A 19,089-nucleotide genomic window follows, 5' to 3' on the forward strand; every position below is an offset into this window, starting at 1 on the left:
GTATGTGTTAGATTATGATTTCTTTAAATGGCTGAGAATAGCTGTGCTGAATAGAATGACTATTCCTGTCTGTGTGTCTTTTTTGTAACTTAAGGTTTTGCCTAGAGGGATTCTCTATGTTTTGAATCTAATTACCCTGTAAGGTATTTACCATCCTGATTTTACAGAGGTGATTCTTTTTTCTTCTTCTATTAAAAGTCTTCTTGTAAGGAAACTGAATGCTTTTTCATTGTTCTAAGATCCAAGGGTTTGGGTCTGTGGTCACCTATGCAAATTGGTGAGGATTTTTACCAAACCTTTCCCAGGAAGTGGGGTGCAAGGGTTAGGAGGATTTTGGGGGAAAGACATGTCCAAACTACATTTTCTTAGGAACCCAAATAAAGTTTGAGGGTGGCAGTGGAAGTCCAGGGGCAAAGGGTAAAATAGTTTGTACCTTAGGGAAGTTTTAACCTAAGGTGGTAAAAAGTAAGCTTAGGAGGTTTTCATGCAGGTCCCCACATCTGTACCCTAGAGTTCAGAGTGGGGAAGGAACCTTGACAAGCCCCCACAGTAGATTTGCCCACTCCAAACTGATTCCTGACTGACCAGTAGCTGTCGGGCGTTGCAAGCTTCCACAGGGCTATGGCCACTTGCTTCTCAACTGTGAGGGCTGCTCTCATTTTGGTGTCTTTGCGCTTCAGGGCAGGGGACAGCAAGTCACAAAGTTCCATGAAAGTGGCCCTACGCATATGAAAGTTTCTCAGCCACTGGGAATCGTCCCATACCTGCAACACTATGCGGTCCCACCAGTCTGTGCTTGTTTGCCAGGTCCCGAATCGGCGTTCCATGGCATGAACCTGGCCCAACACCACCATGATCTCCCAATCGCCACATGCTGTGCTTCTAGGAACGTCTGCGTTCATGTCCTCATCACTATCGTAATCGTGCCGTCATTGCTTCCTTGCCTGGTTTTGCAGGCACTGCACATACTGCTGGATAATGCACAAGGTATTTACAATGATCAAAACTGCAGCGGAGATCTGGTTGGGCTCCGTGGCTATGGCGCTTGCATGGGTAATCCTGGAAAAAGGGCGCGAAACGTAGGAGAGCAGAGTGGCAGTGGAAGAGGTGCTGTTTGGTTCACGGCAGCTGAAAAAAAGGCAGAAAATGGTTGTCTTCTGTTGCTTTCACGGGGGTGGGAGCCTAGGACAGACAACATGGAGAAGCTCGGAAGCGCAGCAATAGCGGGAGAGCAGAGCTGGCGGCGGAAGTTGTGCTGTTCGGTTCACGATGGCCAAGCAGAGTTGGCAGCGGAAGCGTTTGATGAAAAAGAGAGAATAGATAGTACAGATTACATAGGAAGAGGAGAGGAAATGAGAGGTGGATTCATAGTAGCAGGAGAGTGGTGGTGCACCGTCTGCTGAAAGCAGTATGGCGTCTGCACGCCAAAGAGGCACGAAACAATTGTCTGCCATAGCTTTCATGAAGGGAGGAGCGACTAACAACACACCCAGAAACACCCACGAGAATGTTTTTGCCCCATCATGCACTGGGAGCTTAACCCAGAATTTCAATGGGTGGCGGGGACTGCGGGACAGCTACCCACACTGCACTGCTCCAACATTCAATGCTAGCCTTGGTTTTATTTGAAGCTCAATTTGTTGGTGGGATTTTCGAGGTGCTCAGCATTAGCTTAAATGTTCCTATTGATGTTAAACAAATGTGACTTAGAAGTGGGCATAAATGGCTATGAAAATTAAGTTTGGGCTAGCTCCACAAAAGCCTTAAGTGCTTAACTACTGCTTTAGGCATCACATCGACTTAGCAGTAGCGAGATCCAACATGTCCAAAGCGGTCACCTCTTCTGCCAGCAGCTGCACAGAGGAGTCTGCATTGACTGTGATGGAACCACTGCTCACAAAGTACTTAGTCAATGTGCTGTCCTCGGCAAAGACCGTCACAACTCTGGGTTTCAGGACCTGCAGGGTGGGAACGTGAGCCGCCAAAGGAGCCGCTCAGTGTGGGAACATCCACCTGCTTCACAGTGGCTCCGTTGTACAACACCTGCGTGGGTGAGGCGAAGGTGAAGGACATCTGGGCCGGGCCAGCAGCCGCCTTGGCGTAGGAGCGAGCCGGGGCCCGGAGGTGGCGAACAGGCAGCATGGCAGGGCCGGGGTGGGTGCGGAGCAGGCTTGAGTCTAGGTACCCAGCTGCTAGTCTCAGGCCTAAAACCCAGTGGGATTCTCAAACTAGATGTTCCCCCGCCTATTTTGCCTGCAGGGCCTGATTAGGTAGCATGTGTACCCACACAAAGGAGAAGGTGGGAAGCCCCCTCCCTCTTCCCCTGGGGTTAGAACACTCACGAAAGGATGTGGGAGACTCTCACTGCCTGACAGAGCAGGGATTTGAACATGGGCTTCCCACCTCCCAGTAGAGTGCTCTAACCACTAGGCTATAGTCACTGTCTTTGGTCCCATGCATATTTAGTTTATGCCCAGTGGAACAACAGATACTGAAAAATCTGCCCAAGAATATCCCATAGCCAGAAAGCTCTTGGTAGGGTGCACACATGTGCACTACGTAAGAGTTCAGGCAGCCCATTAGCAAGATTATCCACGAACCACCACCAACACCATCCCCATGCCAGGAAACATCCACCACCAGTCCAACATCCCAGTGATCTTTCAAGTCAGTCTGAGACTGGATTAGGTTCTCAGGTCATTATGAGGAGAACAATGATGGCCAACATGTGCTCTCAGCATGCCAGCCCATGTAAGAGAGACATGAGCTATTCCCAGCACATGCCCCAGCTGCTGTGCCAACAATCACATCCCAGGCAAGGCCTAGCTACAAGCTTATCACTGAATTACACACTCTTGTAAACTGACTGTACTGGTGCATTATATACATGACAGACATAGGAATGTAGTAGACCCTATTAAAGCCAGTGGCACTTACAGCCCCGCTGCCTGCATCCACCTCCCCTCAGGCAGGCACATGAAGAATTTATAGGCCTGGATTACCAGTGTCCTATAACCTGGACATCTGATGCACCCAAACCCAACTGGGTAGCCATAGTTGCAGACCCTATATGGAATGAGTAAGCCTGCTGGCATCCTGCACTCCTAACTGTCCTGTCCAAAATTGTACTGAATTTTTTTTTGAAGACTGCACACAAAATAGCACAGCTCATGGGCATTGCTTTGTCCACATAAACTGTTCATTGAAGGAAAGGCCCAAGAGATCAGAGTCTGCCAGGTAGACTGGGAGGAGGTAGAATGCCAATTTTGTCAGTCTTTGCAAGCAAGGCTACACTGGTGCACAAGCTGACTACATGCACCATTGCATCAAGTGATACATAAGGCACAGTGCACAGCTTGGGGTTAATCACATCTGTCAATAATTCTCCTATTGGGTACAAGAGATCATGAATAAGGAGACACTCACTGGACACTTACGTGACAAGGCCCAAGGGAAAGATATGGAGACTAGGCTGTGGCAATAGCCAAAAGGGACACACAAACCTGCTCAAAAAAACCCTTTCTGGATTTTATCCTTGGCAGTGTCCTCCATGATTTTAATCAGATCTGAAGTTATTTGCCATTACATGCACCCTCTCCCCTTCATACAGGATCCTGAAACCCTGAACAAAACCCCACAATATGGAATCCTCCTTCCTGGGTGTTTTAGCCCCCCTTTCAGGAATTACCCCAAGTTAATTGGATATGTTGCTCTTTTCAGCTGTGTGGCCCCAGCCACCCTTGAGTGGAGTTGAGCTGCTGTCCATATACTCAGCCTGCCGTATCTTCTCATATTGTCTGGAGAAGATGGGCCCCCATTGATCAGAAACAGCTGTGTAAGATGACACTGGATTCAGACCAATATTAGTAGACCCTAAACCTCCAATTGCCAAAAGCTGGGCTTGGATCACTTGATAATTGCCCTGTTCTGTTCATGCCCTTTGAAACATATGGCACTGGCCACTGTTGGAAGACAGGATAATGAGCTGGATTGACCACTGGTCTGACCCAGTATGGCCACTCTTATGGCCCAATGCGGGGTGGGGGGGGGTGGGGGGAGAGAAAAGAAGAGAGAAAGAGGGGACACCAACCCAGACACACAGAGAGGACCCAAGACTGTAGAGTTGGGAATGAGGGAGACAGAAGTTGAGATGCTGGAAGGCCCAGGCCTTGGGTTCCCCCACCTCCATCCCCAATACCTGAAGACAGCCAGTATGTTCTTTGACCTGCTGTTCACATTCGTCTTATGGTTCCCTGCAGGCCAGACCCTGAAGGCACCTGGCGCCCCTCCGATTACTTCCACCAGAAGCACCCACCTGAGACCATAAGGCCACACTGAAGGAATATGCTGAACTGCAAAACACACCTGTCAGAGTTCCCTCCCCACTCTGAACTCTAGGGTACTGATGTGGGGACCTGCATGAAAGCCCCCCAAGCTTATTTCTACCAGCTTAGTAAAAAATTCCCCAAGGACAAAGGATTTGTGCCTTGGATGGTACGCTGCCACCACCAAGTGATTTAGACAAAGAAGCAGGGAAAGGACCACTTGGAATTCCTATTCCCCCAAAATATCTCCCCCCCCGCCCAAACCAAGCCCTACACCCCCTTCCTGGGAAGACTTGAGAATAATATACCAACCAAATAGGTAAACCAGATTCTTAAAAAAAACCCAGAACTTTATTATAATGAGAGAAAAAAAGTAAAAGAAGCGCCTCTAAAATCAGGATGGAAGGTAACTTTACAGGGTAATCAGATTCAAAACAGAGGATTCCCCTCTAGGCAAAAATTTACAGTTACAAAAAACAGAGATAAACCTCCCTCTTAGCATAGGGAAAATTCAGAAGTTGAAAATGAAAGGTAATCGAACGCACCCTGCCTTATTTACTACTCTTTTTGCAATATTGAGACTCACTTTAGGATGGTTTATAGGAGGAGGAGTTTTCTCACCTGGTGCTTCTCTGCTTCCCAAGAGAACACAAAAACAAAAAGCACAAAGCCTTCCCCGCCCCAGATTTGAAAGTATCTTCTTTCCCCATTGGTCCTTTTGGTCAGGTGCCAACCAGATTTGAGCTTCTTAATCCCTTACAGGTAAGGAGGAATTCTAGGCTACCCTTAGCTGTATGGTTATGACAATACCCACTGAGGAGGCTAGAACCCTGGGGCCTGCCCCCCTGCCCTCACAGTGGGCCCCAATTGTTTGTGAAATCACTCTGCTGCAAGGCAGAGGTGTCACATTGCCCTGCACATTGTTTTCCAGCTGCACATCATCTCCAGGATGCTTAGGATGTGGTTCCCTTCCTGGCCTTTTGCTGTTTCCTCTTGCCTTCCTGAATTTTCCCCATTGCTTCCCCACCTGGGATAGGCAACACAGGCCCCTGCATCAAGTAGCTGCCCCAGGTCTGTTAGCCCATCCTGCTGCCCCACAGGTTCTTGGTCCCAATGCTGCAGTTGGCCAGCCACATGCCCTGCATAATTGAGTTGGTTTTGGTCATTGCCAAACTGCTGCCTGTAATCCATGTGATTATCTGTTACCCTGGTCTTCCTTGACTACTAGAAACCAACAAAATAGGAAGTGGCCCTAAGTACAGAGCTCCTATCATGGTTCTAAGACCTCCAGTCCACTCTGGAAATCCTCTGGGGCTGGAAATCTCGTGGTACCTGACCCTGGCCCTTTTTTGCCCCCGCCACTGTCTGAGCCATCAGACTCACCCCTGCAAGGCTCAGAGACCTCTTATGATTTGTTTTCCTGGGATCCTCCAAAGGAAGCTTCTTGGAGATTGAGCAATTAAGTCTCAAAATGGGACAGAAAAGAAACTGAGGTCACAGAAGGCAGCTATAGCTGAATCAAATCTGAATTTAAGATTGTGCTCTATTATTAGACAGCAATAGCAAAACCAAGGGCTTGTCTACACTTGCAGTGGTGCAGCTTCACCACTGTAGCACTTAATGAAGACGCGACCTATGCCAATGGGAGAGCTACTTTCGTTGGCGTAGAAACTCCATGTTCCCAAGAGGTGGTAGCAGCACTCCCATTGACATAGCACTCTACATCGGGAGTTAGATCGCTGTAACTACGTTGACCAGGAGTGGATTTTCCACACCCCTGAGCAATGTAGTTATACCAACATAAATTCCATGTTTAGACCAAGCCCTAGTTCCAGTGAGATTGTGAAGAAGCGCTAGATTCTGGTCTGCAAGCACTGCATTCAGATCTTAAAGTTTCTCCATTGGTGTGGAGCTAGAGGATTCACTGTAAGAGAAGCCATGAGGTGCTCTGCTTGGGCTATCCTCTCACTTAGGCAGGTTTCCCACATGGCTTAGTACCAAGTATTACTCTATTGCACACGGCCCATTAGCTTTTTCCACTGATGCAGTGGAGAAGTTTGCTTTAAGGACAGCCAAGTGAGTGAAGATGCTATTACCTACTACTTTGCTACAAGCTAGCTTCAGCAGGATGCTCCAGTAGGAACCAGCTGCATCAAGCTAACCCAAACTTACTCTTCCAGGCAGCAGGAATTTAGATAGATAGATAAGGCTGCCACCACCTTTGGAGGAACTTGCTGGAGAGAGGCGCCCTTAAGAAGTTTTTACTAGCCCTCCTCATGTTACCTTTAGAACACAGGCATCTGGAGTATTCATAAATGAGTAGATCCTGTTCCTCTTTGCAGGGTTTTACTGTGATCAGCAGTTTAGGAAAGTGCCTTCTCCATCTAAATGCTGCTATCTGGCAGTACAGATTAAATGGCAATATCTTGCTTTTCCAGACTGGTCCAAAATCCTTAAATTAAGAGATTCCCATTTTAAATATTTGAAAAGTAGATATGATCATTGTAATGAAAGGTTTTAAGCTTTTCCTTAGTTGCATTTATTGTGCATGAACTTCAGTCACATTCTCAGCTTTTCAGACAGATATATGTACAAATGGTTACATGCAGTTACATCAAAACCCGAGTGTTCTAAAAACAAAGATTCATATATCCCTCAAATATCCAGTATAAAATCAGCTGTATTTTAAAAAATACAGCTAGGGAGAAAAGAATAATGTTAGATAGCAGCAAGTCTCCAATTTTCCTGTTGTCCCTCAACTACAAGAACTGTGTGTTATTCATTACTCCGAGTGATTACAATAGAATTGGACACCTAGTTGTGTCCCAGAACCAAGACAGGATGGGGTAATTTTCCTTTGGTGTTCTGAGATGACCACCACTCCCAGCATTATACTGAGATTCTTCCTACTTTGCTCAGAGGTTAGCCTGTCTCCCCATGAAATATTGAGTAGGATACACAATGGGTAGGGTAAGGTTTGGAAAACAAGGTGGCAGAAACTCAGAAGAGAATGGTTCTCTGGCTTTTAACGCAAGTTTCAGGGAGTGGTCTGGGTATGCTCCACTGTCACCTGAGCAGGCAGGTGTTCAGGCTTAAGGACCAGCTTCTCTAGAGAATCCACTCCAAGTACATAGAGGTGGATGTTTACAGACATTTTGAGTAATGAAAATTCTAATCCAATTCCCATTCATGGTATGACCCCCATTGGCTTCAGAGTCAAAATGACAACACTTTAGAGAAAGGTCGTCAAACTGTATAAGCCGCTATCATTGCAACTGCAACAGTAGCACCTTTTACAGACTCTAACTTAACAGTGCACCATCCTAAGGGGAAGAAAAAACACACCACTGTAAATTCTCATGTATTGAACTAAAGTGTCAACACAACAAGTTTAAAGAGTAGTTTACAAAAAAGCTCTCTCCAAATATAAATATTTAAATGCTGATGCTTTTTGGTATGTAGAACAGTTCCTATTTATAGTTTTTGGAAAAAGTTCAGCAAAAAAGCCACAAGTACTTAGGACAGCTTTAAAAATCGGATTTAGACATTTTACACTGAAATTCTGTTTAGATGCTTGATCAGCCATCAATTTGATCAAGTGTCTGCAAGCCTAGTTTTTCATACCACGCTTAGAGAAGTGAAATCCTGCTTTTCCTGCACACAAAAGGAGAGACTTGGATGTGTTTTAGACCAGACACCTGATTCTTCATCTTTGCTTCATTTCCCCATTTGCGTAGTCAGCCTTTTTAGGTCAAAGGGAAAAGAAACTAAACAAAAAAACCCATCACAACAGCAAGAGACACTGATCCAGAAACAGAGTCTCTTCAATTTACTCTATAGACTCTTCCACTCCAACTGTAGACGTGTGTTTAGGGAATATTGAAACAAATAGCCTTTAAAAACTCAACATGGTAGACACGGAGCACAGTTATAGCATGTTACAATATTTGATTTCATCTTAACCTCTACAATAAGAAACCCAGAAAGTCAGGAGGGTCCATACCTTGCAATGTTTCATTCTGGAAAACAAACGTTTGGGTTCTAGAAGCACAGAAGACTTCGGTAGTTTGGAGTTTGTTACAGCTGTGCAAAAAATCTCAATTGAACAACATAAAAACAAAGTTTAGTCAAGGAGCTCAGGTCCAACTTCAGCCCAGCAAAAGTTAATGTCCTCAAAGAAAAGTGTCTGCTCAGACTAGTCAGTATCTCCAGCTGCAGATTTTACATTTCTAATATGAATGCATACTTCCAACTTGAGAGCTATACTACTTCCATTAGAGACAGTAATCAAGTGGAGTTGTATGTCCTCCAAATCAAATTACATTGCTTTGGATTCCTCTTGAAATGCAGCAGCAGCTTCCTGGATATTTCTAGCCTCTGATTTGCTGTGATGTTAGTGCTAGTAGTTTCTTGCTGAGCAGCGCATTGTGTCGCTGGAGATAGTCTATCACATCTCCTTGCTTTTCAACTATTTCTTCCAAACCTGAGCTTTCCCTTGAAGACATAAGAAAAGGAGGAGAGTCATTCACAATTCGTGTTAAAGGAGTATATTACAAACTTTTTATCACTACACACAGAAGAGATTTGCACTAACTGATGATAGTTCTACAAACCTCTTCTCATGACTTTGGTTTAGTTCCTCTTGATTACCTTCCTACCGTGAGACAATAGTTTGGGCCATAAGAGGAATATCTGAACATTTAGCAAAACTATGTGGGTGATAGGGGATTGGAGAGGCCCCATATAGGCAGCACCCTTAGATCCTTTTGTCAAGGCACTTTTACCCTTCTAGTTATGATGTTCACCCCATCGCTGTTTTACCATGTGTTTTGTTTAATGTTGTAGTACGTCTGAATTCCATATTTTTCGGTAGTAGGGGAAGCCGTGGTTGGACCTGTCTGGGAAGGCTATGCATAGGACAATTACAAGGCACAAACATAACCCCACTCTATCTCTCTCAAGTTAAAAGCTTCTCTGTGTGGAGAGGAGACAGATTCTGAACAGAGAGGAAGGTTCATCTGCCCAGGCCACCCAGAAGGGAGTGAAATTGATCCCAGGATGCTGTACAGAAAGTAAAGTAAGCATTCCTTTGGATTCTATTGTGGTTTTCAATAAAGTGGTTAAAAATCCACCTGGTCTCTCAAATTTAACTAAATTACCCTAAGGGGAAAGGGTCAGAGGGGAAGGGTAGGGAGTTAGCCATTAAACGCAGGTCCTCTTCCAGGCAAATAAATAGTTTAACTTTAGTGTTAAACATCTTCTGCTAAAACTTAACATGGTAATGAGACAACGTTAAAATAATATTCAGAAGTTATTTGAACAGAAGAGTTTTGGTAAAAGCTATAAACTTAAAGTTATGCTAGTGCTGTACTCCTCATTCAAAGATTTGGTGCCTCAATAGTGTACATAAACAAGTTCATTTCATTTTGTTGTAGCTGGCTTACTGTTTGCTCTGGTTTGCATACAGCTTTTTAAGCTTCAAGCCATGTAGTGTACTTGCACTGAGATACTCTATTCTGGATATAAGCAATATATTTGGAGGCATTTCAAAGACTGTCAAACCATAACTAAAATAGAACACGTATCTAAATAAACTACATGGCTTGATGTTAAGAAAAGGTTCTATAAAAAGGCAAAAGTATCAAATGCAAAGTGCTTGGCTGTTGGCTAGAATTTAGCCAGTTTTCTTGTACTAAAGAATGCTGTAATGGCTTCTTCTTATACCCTGAATTGAGAAGTTGCTTACCATAAAGAGTCAAGAATAGATAGGAAGGTTTATAATTTAGTAGTCATTGCCAGAGCCCATTAGCCTCACTTAGACCCCAGGAAAATGCATTCCAATTTACAGTTAAACTAATAACAAAGAGCACTTGTTTGTATGATGCAGCTGAAAATAGTTCACAGGAGACTTCAAGAAGCAGTATCCTCCATACTAAGTGATTACTTGGATCAGTTTTTCCTTTGCAGCTCAGCACTGACACCATTATGCTAATAATTAAAAGAACTATATTTAAACATTAAAGTTACAAAGTCAAGCACTCTAGAATTAGCCAGTGCCAGATGTAAGGTTACCTGGTTCAACTTTAACCCAACTCCTTGTGCGTATGCATTATCATCCCCACCAACAAAACCCCAGTAAAATGCCAAGTTTTGAGTCCCTCCAGAGCATGGAGATGCTACAGCTTGTCAGCCATGCAATTCCTACACATAAGCCATGGATAAGATGACTCTTTCCCACATTCTCTCTAAGATTGCTGAACCATGTTTGCTGAAAAATGTTCCAAAAGTTCAGAAGCAGGTGGCTGAATTGGAATTTCAGCCCAAACAGCAAAAGTCTGGTAGTTATACAACTGAAAACAGGGTCTTTAATGGAGAAAGTTGTACAACCTTAACTATAATTGGTTCTAGTAGTGCCACCCAATGACCTTTTTTCAGACAGGTAACAGTCATACATGCTGGCTGAAGTTACATTCTTGTTGGCCTAGAGAGGACTTCTAAATAAAAAAAATCCTTTGGATTTCCAAAGAACACATTAGGAGGAACACGTCACACTTAAATCCTAGAATTTATGCTCTAATAAATTTAAGGCTTTTATAAAGCTTGAAACAGGTGTTTGAACATGCATATAGTCTTGTCCACATAGACCCAAATACAATCTTCGGTGGACTGCCAAGTACAATACAATGTGTCCTAGAGTGCAGTTCTACTCTGAAGAATAACTTGGCACAGAAGTTGCCATATTTAAGAAGCTTCCCTAGTCTGTATTCTTGTTAACCCTACAGAACCAGAGCTGCATTCTCTTCTTGTACATCATCAATAGAGTTGTTTAATAGTTACAGTTCCAGGGCCTGTCAGTTACACCAGTACAAACCCACTTAAGCCAACAGGGCTGCACAAGTTATTGAGGGCAAAATATGGCCTGTAGGACTTTTACTACTGGGCAAGTATGAGAAGGAAGGGAACAGCTCTTCTCAGATCCCAACTTGGATTATCAGCCCTGCAAAGTTATTCTTAAGGAGACATCTGATCTAGAGAACAAGAAAGCATGGAATTCTCTAATCTCTGTCTTCCTTTTACAGAACTTTTCACAGTAGACCTGCTCTTTAAACAATTTATTCAAGGGGTTAGTAAGTCTCTTGCTCAGCACAGGTGGTCTTACTACGAAGTGGTGCAGAAATGTTCTCAGAATGCTTGAGAATGAGTCAAGAGGGGAGCTGAATCAATAAGGGTTGTGATCCCTTATACAGATTGTACTATACACCCCCCCCCCCCCACACACCCTCCAATGTGATAAGAGGACAACACAACTGAAGACCTTCCCTACATCCTGGGTTTCTGTGCTGCTCAGTTATATTTGGGGGGAGGGCCACACATCAGTTTCTCCAGAAAGTGCATGGAAGTTTGAAATTGTGAACATTAAAGGTTCAGAAGAGACTGACTAGCAGAATTGTTAGATCTTTCTGCTGTGTTCTCAGCACCACACCAACAGACTACTTCCATGCTAGTGTTTCACACACTATGGGGTATTGAGTCACAGATTTGATATACACATGCAGTCTAGCTTAGATGCAAGGAACAGTAGTTCCCCACCCCAATACAGTACCCTAATCTTTGAATAGATCAAACGTTTAAACACATTCCAGTTGCTGAAATATGTAGTAGTCAAAAAAGTACATGGATCAGGGCGTTTGTCAGGTTAACGTGAGCAGGCTGAATGATGGTCTCTCCAAATAGGCTTATTCATAGTCTCTCTACCCTCTGCCAACACACAAAATATGCAATATATCTGTATTTCCACATTTGGAGAGGAATTCTACTTCTAACCCCATACTAGCTGCTAGATACTCCTGACCCCAGCCTAAGAGAGAAATCCCTGACCTCAAGCTGCAGAAGTCCTTCTTACTGTCTAGCAAGGAGCATGCAATTTACTTCCCTCCCAGCTATCAACCCAATACTTTCTGGGCAAGAGTTCCTTGGTTTATACAAAGACACATTTGAAATGACATCCAAGACATCAGTATTTCTCCACAGACTGCTTAAAACCAACTATGTTAGGAGACTAAGCACAGCTAGTTATGTTTAGAACATCATAGTAGAGATTCATATAAAATTTCACCAATAACTGTCACATGGCCCCTATGTACCTATTAAGGCAATGACATACCCTTTTCATGATTAAGTATTTTTGTATTCTACCAAGTTACCATTGCTGAGGGGGACTCTTTACAGTTTCTGATTTTTGTGAATATAATATAGCAGCCATAATGCTACAGAAGTCCATTAAGGCATTTTAATATCACCTTTCTATTTTTCCTTATGGCTTTAAGGTCCCACATGCCATTCTGTACAGAAATTGATGCTAAGTGTTTACAGAGTTACCCAAATAAAACTAACTGAAGCTAACAGAAGAGGTTACCTGAATCCAATCTCCGAAGTAATGTGACTGGGGTAAGCATACATCTTTTCTTCTTCAATTATATCAGGCCTTGGCCTTGCCTTGTTGAAATTGCTTATTTTCACTGAAATAAAAAGAGGTAGTTAATGGAGAGTTTTTAATAGCGCGGTCTCTCCCCTCAACTCAGAGTCCTACACAGGGTTCAAACCTGCCTCAAAAAGTATCGGTAGGGGAGATAACCAGGGAGCCCAACAAGAGGGTCAGGTTACACATTAGGAATTGGCATTTTTTCCTTTGATCCTACTGCTCAAAATTGCATAAGGGCATGCCTGAGAATTGTGGAGCTTGCACTAGCTGTGAGAGCCCCAAGCAGTGGGGAATGTTACATTTCCTGAAGTGATAAGAGGCTCTTTGAAAAAGAAAACTTCCTGTGTCTTTTTCCCCCCCCCAAAAGATGACAAAAACTCACTTGCTTGCTCTCCGCTGCCTGTATTGTCTTGTTCTTAATTGTGTACAAATCTGCCGAGTTTACAAAACACCACTTTAGAGAGCAGGCTAGGAGCCACATTGTCTGTATCTTTAGTGGTCATTTCCCTTTTCTATTTGCAGCATTCCAATCTCATATACAACAGTTCTTGTGTGGGAGTGCTGTATAGTTATGATCAACCAGTCCTAATAACTATATTAAAATCTCAGAAAATCCCCATGAAAGTCCTGATATTTGTGTGGCAGTTCACTCTGTATTGTTAACGCACATTATTTAAGGACTTACTAGCTGCTCAGACTGTGTCAGTTCCTGAAGAGTTATGATTGTGCACCCCATGTGTGCATTTATAGGTCACCACTCAAATGAGTCTCCATTATCATAGTCCATGCTGAATATGCTTTAAACTAAAAGCAGGCTTTAGTCAGTTCTTGATGCACTTTATCCTATTCACATTGGCTGCAACAACTGTTAGAAGCTGCTATCACTTTTAAACACAGGGAAGGGTAGTGAAGTTGGGGTCAGTATGCCTCAATCTGATCTTAGAGGACCAGTTACAGGGATAACATGGTAGCTCAGTCTTCATGCCTAAAAATCAATACACACGTGGTTTGCTGACAAGACTGCCATTAATGGTGCCAGCTGGAAACTGAAAACAGGTCCATAATCTATACTTCCTAACAGATCCAGAAATAATTAGGTTACAAATGCCAATTTGGTTCAAGTGCAAGAATAGTCCCCCATGATAATTAAGCATGTATAACTTATACTAATTTTTCGATGACAGTTTAAAGACATTTTTAATACTGTTCCACAGCAGTTCTGCAACTCAAATACTGCAGTATCATGCAAATGCATGTGAAAGTATAATCTCTACTAAGATACAGTTTCAAGTATAGAGACATCAAAATGACTTTAAACATTCAGTTTTAAAAACGAAGCTAATAATTATAACAGACCTTTTTGAAAACACTACCCCTTGAAAGTGAACTGAGTCCCAGTCTCGGATCCTTTTTGGGCTATCCAGGTTAGTGTGGACCTAGACCCTGGTTAAGCTAGAGATGTATCACAGTGTATTTCTGGTTAGAGAAGGGACATTAAAATAAGAGTTTGGGTGACACCCTCTAGGATATACCTAAAACCCTACTTTATGTAATGGTCCATTCTCTTCTATTCCAGCCTCTCTAGCGAGGAAAAGATGTTTCTCTCTCACCCCTCAAAGTTTTACTAAGCCACCTGTTATGTAGAAGCAGGTTGCTTGACTGATCATAGGAGTAACTAAGGCAGAAGTGACAGGTTTCAGAGTAACAGCCGTGTTAGTCTGTATTCGCAAAAAGAAAAGGAGTACTTGTGGCACCTTAGAGACTAACCAATTTATCTGAGCATAAGCTTTCGTGAGCTACAGCTCACTTCATCGGATGCATACTGTGGAAACTGCAGAAGACAGTTTCCACAGTATGCATCCGATGAAGTGAGCTGTAGCTCACGAAAGCTTATGCTCAGATAAATTGGTTAGTCTCTAAGGTGCCACAAGTACTCCTTTTCTTAAGGCAGAAGTGTTTCAGCAAGTTGTAAAGTCAAACCAGACTGTCCCTGGGTGGTCTGCTTCTACCTCAAACTTTATCTGAGACAGGTCATTCAAGTGTGTGAATGAAGTTTAAAACCTATTGTAAGTTCAAGGTACTGAGGAAGGAAAAATAAGTCCTTCAAATGGTCATCTTCATTATATTTAATTGGGGGAATAGAATAATATGGAATTGAGAGGAAGAGTGTAGAATTTGTCATGCCTAGTAAGCTTTGTTCTGATCCCTCACATATGGCCCAATCTTGCAAGTGCCAAGCACCCTCAATTCTCTTTGAAATCAATGGGAGCTGGGGATGTGTAGATCTTAGCACGATTACACTCTGAACAGAGGTAGACCATTAGGAAAATATACTGATTACAGGCCAGACAGATACTTCAGTAGGGTTGCTTGTGGAGTAATGTTAGGGTAACTGGGACTATCTGGAGCAAGGCATTACCTAACATGAGGAAGGGTATCACAATCTGGATCTATGAAAAGGAGTCAAGCTACTCTGGCACTTAACTCTATATGGAAGAAATTGTCCTTTACCAGTCAAGAATGTGATAGGGTTTATTAAAAGGTCACTTTGCTAGAATAAAACAAGACCCTCAAGAGATTAGCCATGTCAGGCTAGGAAATTATCACATCTATCACCGTATTACACAGGCAAAAACAGCTTAAGGAGATACCAGGAATTTCCAACATGACTTGTCTGTGAGAATATTAGTCTTTTATTTGGCAGTATTATACGTGCAGAGTTGAAAGAATTATATATCTCTGCTGACAATATACACAAATCATAAGATGCCTCCCATTGCTGCCAGGAGCAGAGAAAATAGCCAAGAAGAGTTCATTTTAGTTAAATATAGATTTGAAATTTCCTCTAACGCCCTGGTCTCCCCATGCTACAAGGCTAAACTCAGGAGCATCAGATATCAAGTCTCAGTTATGTGTCACTATGTTTTATATCAGCCCTGCATTGACAGTAAGTTGTCACCATTTCATTCAGTGACCTAATTAAGGACTGAAATTACCATAAAACTGCAGACAAGTAAGTAGCTATTTTGGTTAGGGGGAAGTGATTTTTCTGTCAGTGTAGTTAAAGTGGTACAGCTTGTGTGTTTAGACAAGGCCTTGGTGGATAGGTTCCCCCACTGCAACTCCACAGCACAAAAAGATGCAGACTAGAGACATTTATGACTAGCCAGTCTAGTTACTGTATGCCCCATTAGAGCTAAATTAAGTTGAGCACGTGTGAACTCTTCAGGGCAGGGAATGTTTGGAATTGGTACAGTCCCCAGTATATTTTGAGGACAATTGCAAGAGAATCCATAGCCAATGTTGTGGGACTATTTCAAGTGACAGTGCAAGTGGTTTGCTAGCAATACAAAATCTACCCACCCATCTTTAACAGGTGAGAGCCAGAACAAGACAGTTTACTTTCTGGTGCCAGAAGAGGAAATATGGCACAACCCTGTTTGAGATTGTTTATGATCTTTCAGCTGAATTAGTGAAAACACTTTAGTTTAAAAACAAATAAGAATATATCAGAACAGATTAAACTATAACACTTCTGGAAGGGAGAAGAAAAGCTTACCAAAAGAGAATTACCGAACCTGAGAGACTTCAGAGTTCCTTAGGCCAGGTCTACACTTGAAACTATAGTGACTGGTACAGTTTTGCCACCAAATCCTCCTAGTGTAGATGCAGTTTATACTAGCTTATGCTAGTTTGAGGGAAAAGCTGTACTGGCAAAAACATTTTATGCTGGTATAAACTGCAACTCCACTAGGAGGATTTGCTGGTATACACCTGTTGTAAGAAAATTATGCCTCCAGCCTATGTTACTATACTGGCAAAAGTTTCTAATATAGACCTGTCCTCAAACTGACTTAAAATGTTAATCAACACTGCTTTCATCTTAGAGCCACATACTTTAACAGACATCTGTGTACTAGAAAGAATTCCAGGCAAGTGTTTGTTTTGGAGGGGGACTTCAAACATTTGAGAGAAAAAGGCTCCAAGTTCCGCGATAAGAAACCAAACATCCTGCCAGAGAGCCTTAATGCTTGCACTCAGGTAGTGCTCTGTCAGAAATACCAAGATCTAAATGGTGGGATGGACCCTCCATTTAGGTTATGCCTTTTCAGTGTTGTAACCCATCCCAAATTCATTTTACTTCAGGAGTTTGGCCTTTAACAGAATTTGCGCATGAAGTCACTATGTGTGGTTCTGTATCAATTTAAGTCTCTCCTGCTCCCCCCACCCAAAAAGCCCTCATTTCCTTTACCAATTTGCAGTATATCTTGAACTGACATCAATTAGATGGGATTACAGAGCCTCCTCATCTTTTAAAGGGGTGTGAAGCTCAGTTTCAATGAATATTTGTTTTAAGCACATGCAGGTTTAGAGAATGAAGCTCAGCTTCAAACACTAGTATGGAGACCAACATTTTCTTGGTTGTTTATCCAGTTAGAATAGGACAAGAGATCAAGGCTGAGAAAGAAATACCTAATTCTTTGCTCTTTGAATATCAGTGTGTGCAAGGGAAGCAATGGAGTACTTTGTTTAGATTGTAACATTTGCAGTAAGAAACTATTCGGTCTATCGAGCAGTTTGAAGAAGTTTGAGGAATGTGACCGTTCAGAAGACGGTTAGGAAAAACAAGTGCTATTGTGGAAAGCCCAAATCAAAACAGAGTGGAGGCAACCACCACGAGAACAGGACCTGTATGGTGTTTTCATTACCTTCCCTTCCCCCATACCCAGGATGAAAGGTGCAAGTTGGGTAATGGAGGGGGAGCAATGGCATCCCACTGGGTTATTCTGCTTGTGGTAGAAATCTTATTGCTAGTGCACTATCCGTGCTTTAGTTTTCAAGGCAGTGGATGATGGCTGTTTCTGTGATGCAGGTCTTTGTAACTATGTTCCAGCCTTTTGGGGGCTGGGGGGGGAAGGGGTTAGCTAAAAGCACACCACTAAAATCAACTCTCACTAATTTTCCATTAGGATATTTTATTTACTATACTATGCTGAAAATGGAGAAAAACTATTTCAACAATATCCACTTATTAAAAAGTAGATATCCACAATGGAAAAGATACCGACTACAGCAGAATAACTATTCTGCTATAAAAGTGATTTTATTTTGGAGTAATTACTCTACTTCCAAAATCACATTTACTCCAGACTATAGTGTCCACCTGAGGAAATTATACCAACATAGCTATACAGGAATACTTTGCTGCAGCTATGTTGGTCAAATTCCCCATGTAGACAAATCTAGTGTCAGAGCCTCTATTATAGCTAAGGGAGGTAGACTGGTACATTTGAGGCTTCATTTCTTGAGGTAGTCTCAATACTATTACAAGCACAAGAAAATAGATAAGTCAGATCTTGAAATTGTTGTATTCAAAGCTTTTATAGATCTTGGTAGAGTACCATTACACTGGGAATAAACTATACTCTGCAACTTTATAGCAAGTCACTAACTAGGCTTTTCTCTAGTCATGAAGTTTCTCCTAGAGTTTTAAGTTGAGACACCTTATGGGTCAGTTACTGACAAACATTGGCTATCTAGAAGTTGCTTTGGCTTTCAGCATTGTCCCATGAGAATCAGCAGCATAATGTTACAGCAGCTGTTTCCTCTCCCCTCCCTGAAACTACTTTGTTCCTCTTTTCAACTCAACCTCTTTTCATCCCTTCCCTTCTTTTGTCAACACTTCACTTTAAGTTTTGTAATTGGTCTCCTTTCTAACTAGAGGACCCCAGAACTTGAATTCCACTACCGCAGTAATTTTGCTGAGCTACTAGCAGCCACCTGATACTTCAGTCAGCCTTCATTTTGTTGTGCAGGAGACACCAGCAGGAACCGAGCTGCCCTGAAGTCTATTGGTCTGTCTCACTTCACACTAAGCTGTCTACATCAGCCCATTAAGAAGTAAGTACAGATGATGAAAGCCTACTATGTTTTTAAATAAAACCAATCAGTACCCCTCTGATTAAAATAAAAAGTGTAAAGAAAATGAAGATTCCCAGGAGTTAAAGGACAATGACATTTACATGGTGTTTAAAAGCAAGATATAAAAACAGATATCACTTTGTAGTATTTGTCTGTGTATTTCACTGTAGCAATAAAGACTCCATGTGCAACAGCTCAAGAGTGGAAGTTAAATAAGATTATGTTCTCAGCTTAAAGAGCAGGAGACCTAATTTCTGGTTTCAAAAATCAGAACACTAGTTTATCTGGGTTTGTGGTATTTAACACCTTTTGTTTTCCTTACTGGTGGTAGCCAGGAGTAGACGTTTATTTCATGTTGTC

At 42.5% G+C, this 19,089-nt stretch overlaps 1 protein-coding gene across 2 annotated transcripts in view; it reads right to left on the reverse strand.

Annotated features, from left to right (window-relative positions):
• Positions 1-746: 746 nt before the first annotated feature.
• The window catches only part of TMEM192 (transmembrane protein 192), a 45,528-nt gene continuing 27,185 nt past the window's right edge, over positions 747-19,089 (reverse strand). Inside the window, exons 5-7 of one of the 2 annotated variants that reach the window (XR_012639308.1) lie at positions 12,742-12,844; positions 6,609-8,819; positions 747-1,128 (exon numbers count right to left, since the gene is read on the reverse strand). Coding sequence is in view for 1 of the 2 variants with exons in the window: in XM_074951102.1 (XP_074807203.1) it covers positions 8,696-8,819; positions 12,742-12,844 (227 nt within the window). In the remaining variant the exon portion in view is untranslated. Of the gene's footprint in view, positions 1,129-4,879; positions 8,820-12,741; positions 12,845-19,089 lie in introns of those variants that run through there. The other variant, XM_074951102.1, reaches the window with a different exon arrangement.

Source organism: Natator depressus, chromosome 4 (assembly GCF_965152275.1).
Source record: "Natator depressus isolate rNatDep1 chromosome 4, rNatDep2.hap1, whole genome shotgun sequence".
Lineage (NCBI taxonomy): Eukaryota > Metazoa > Chordata > Testudines > Cheloniidae > Natator > Natator depressus.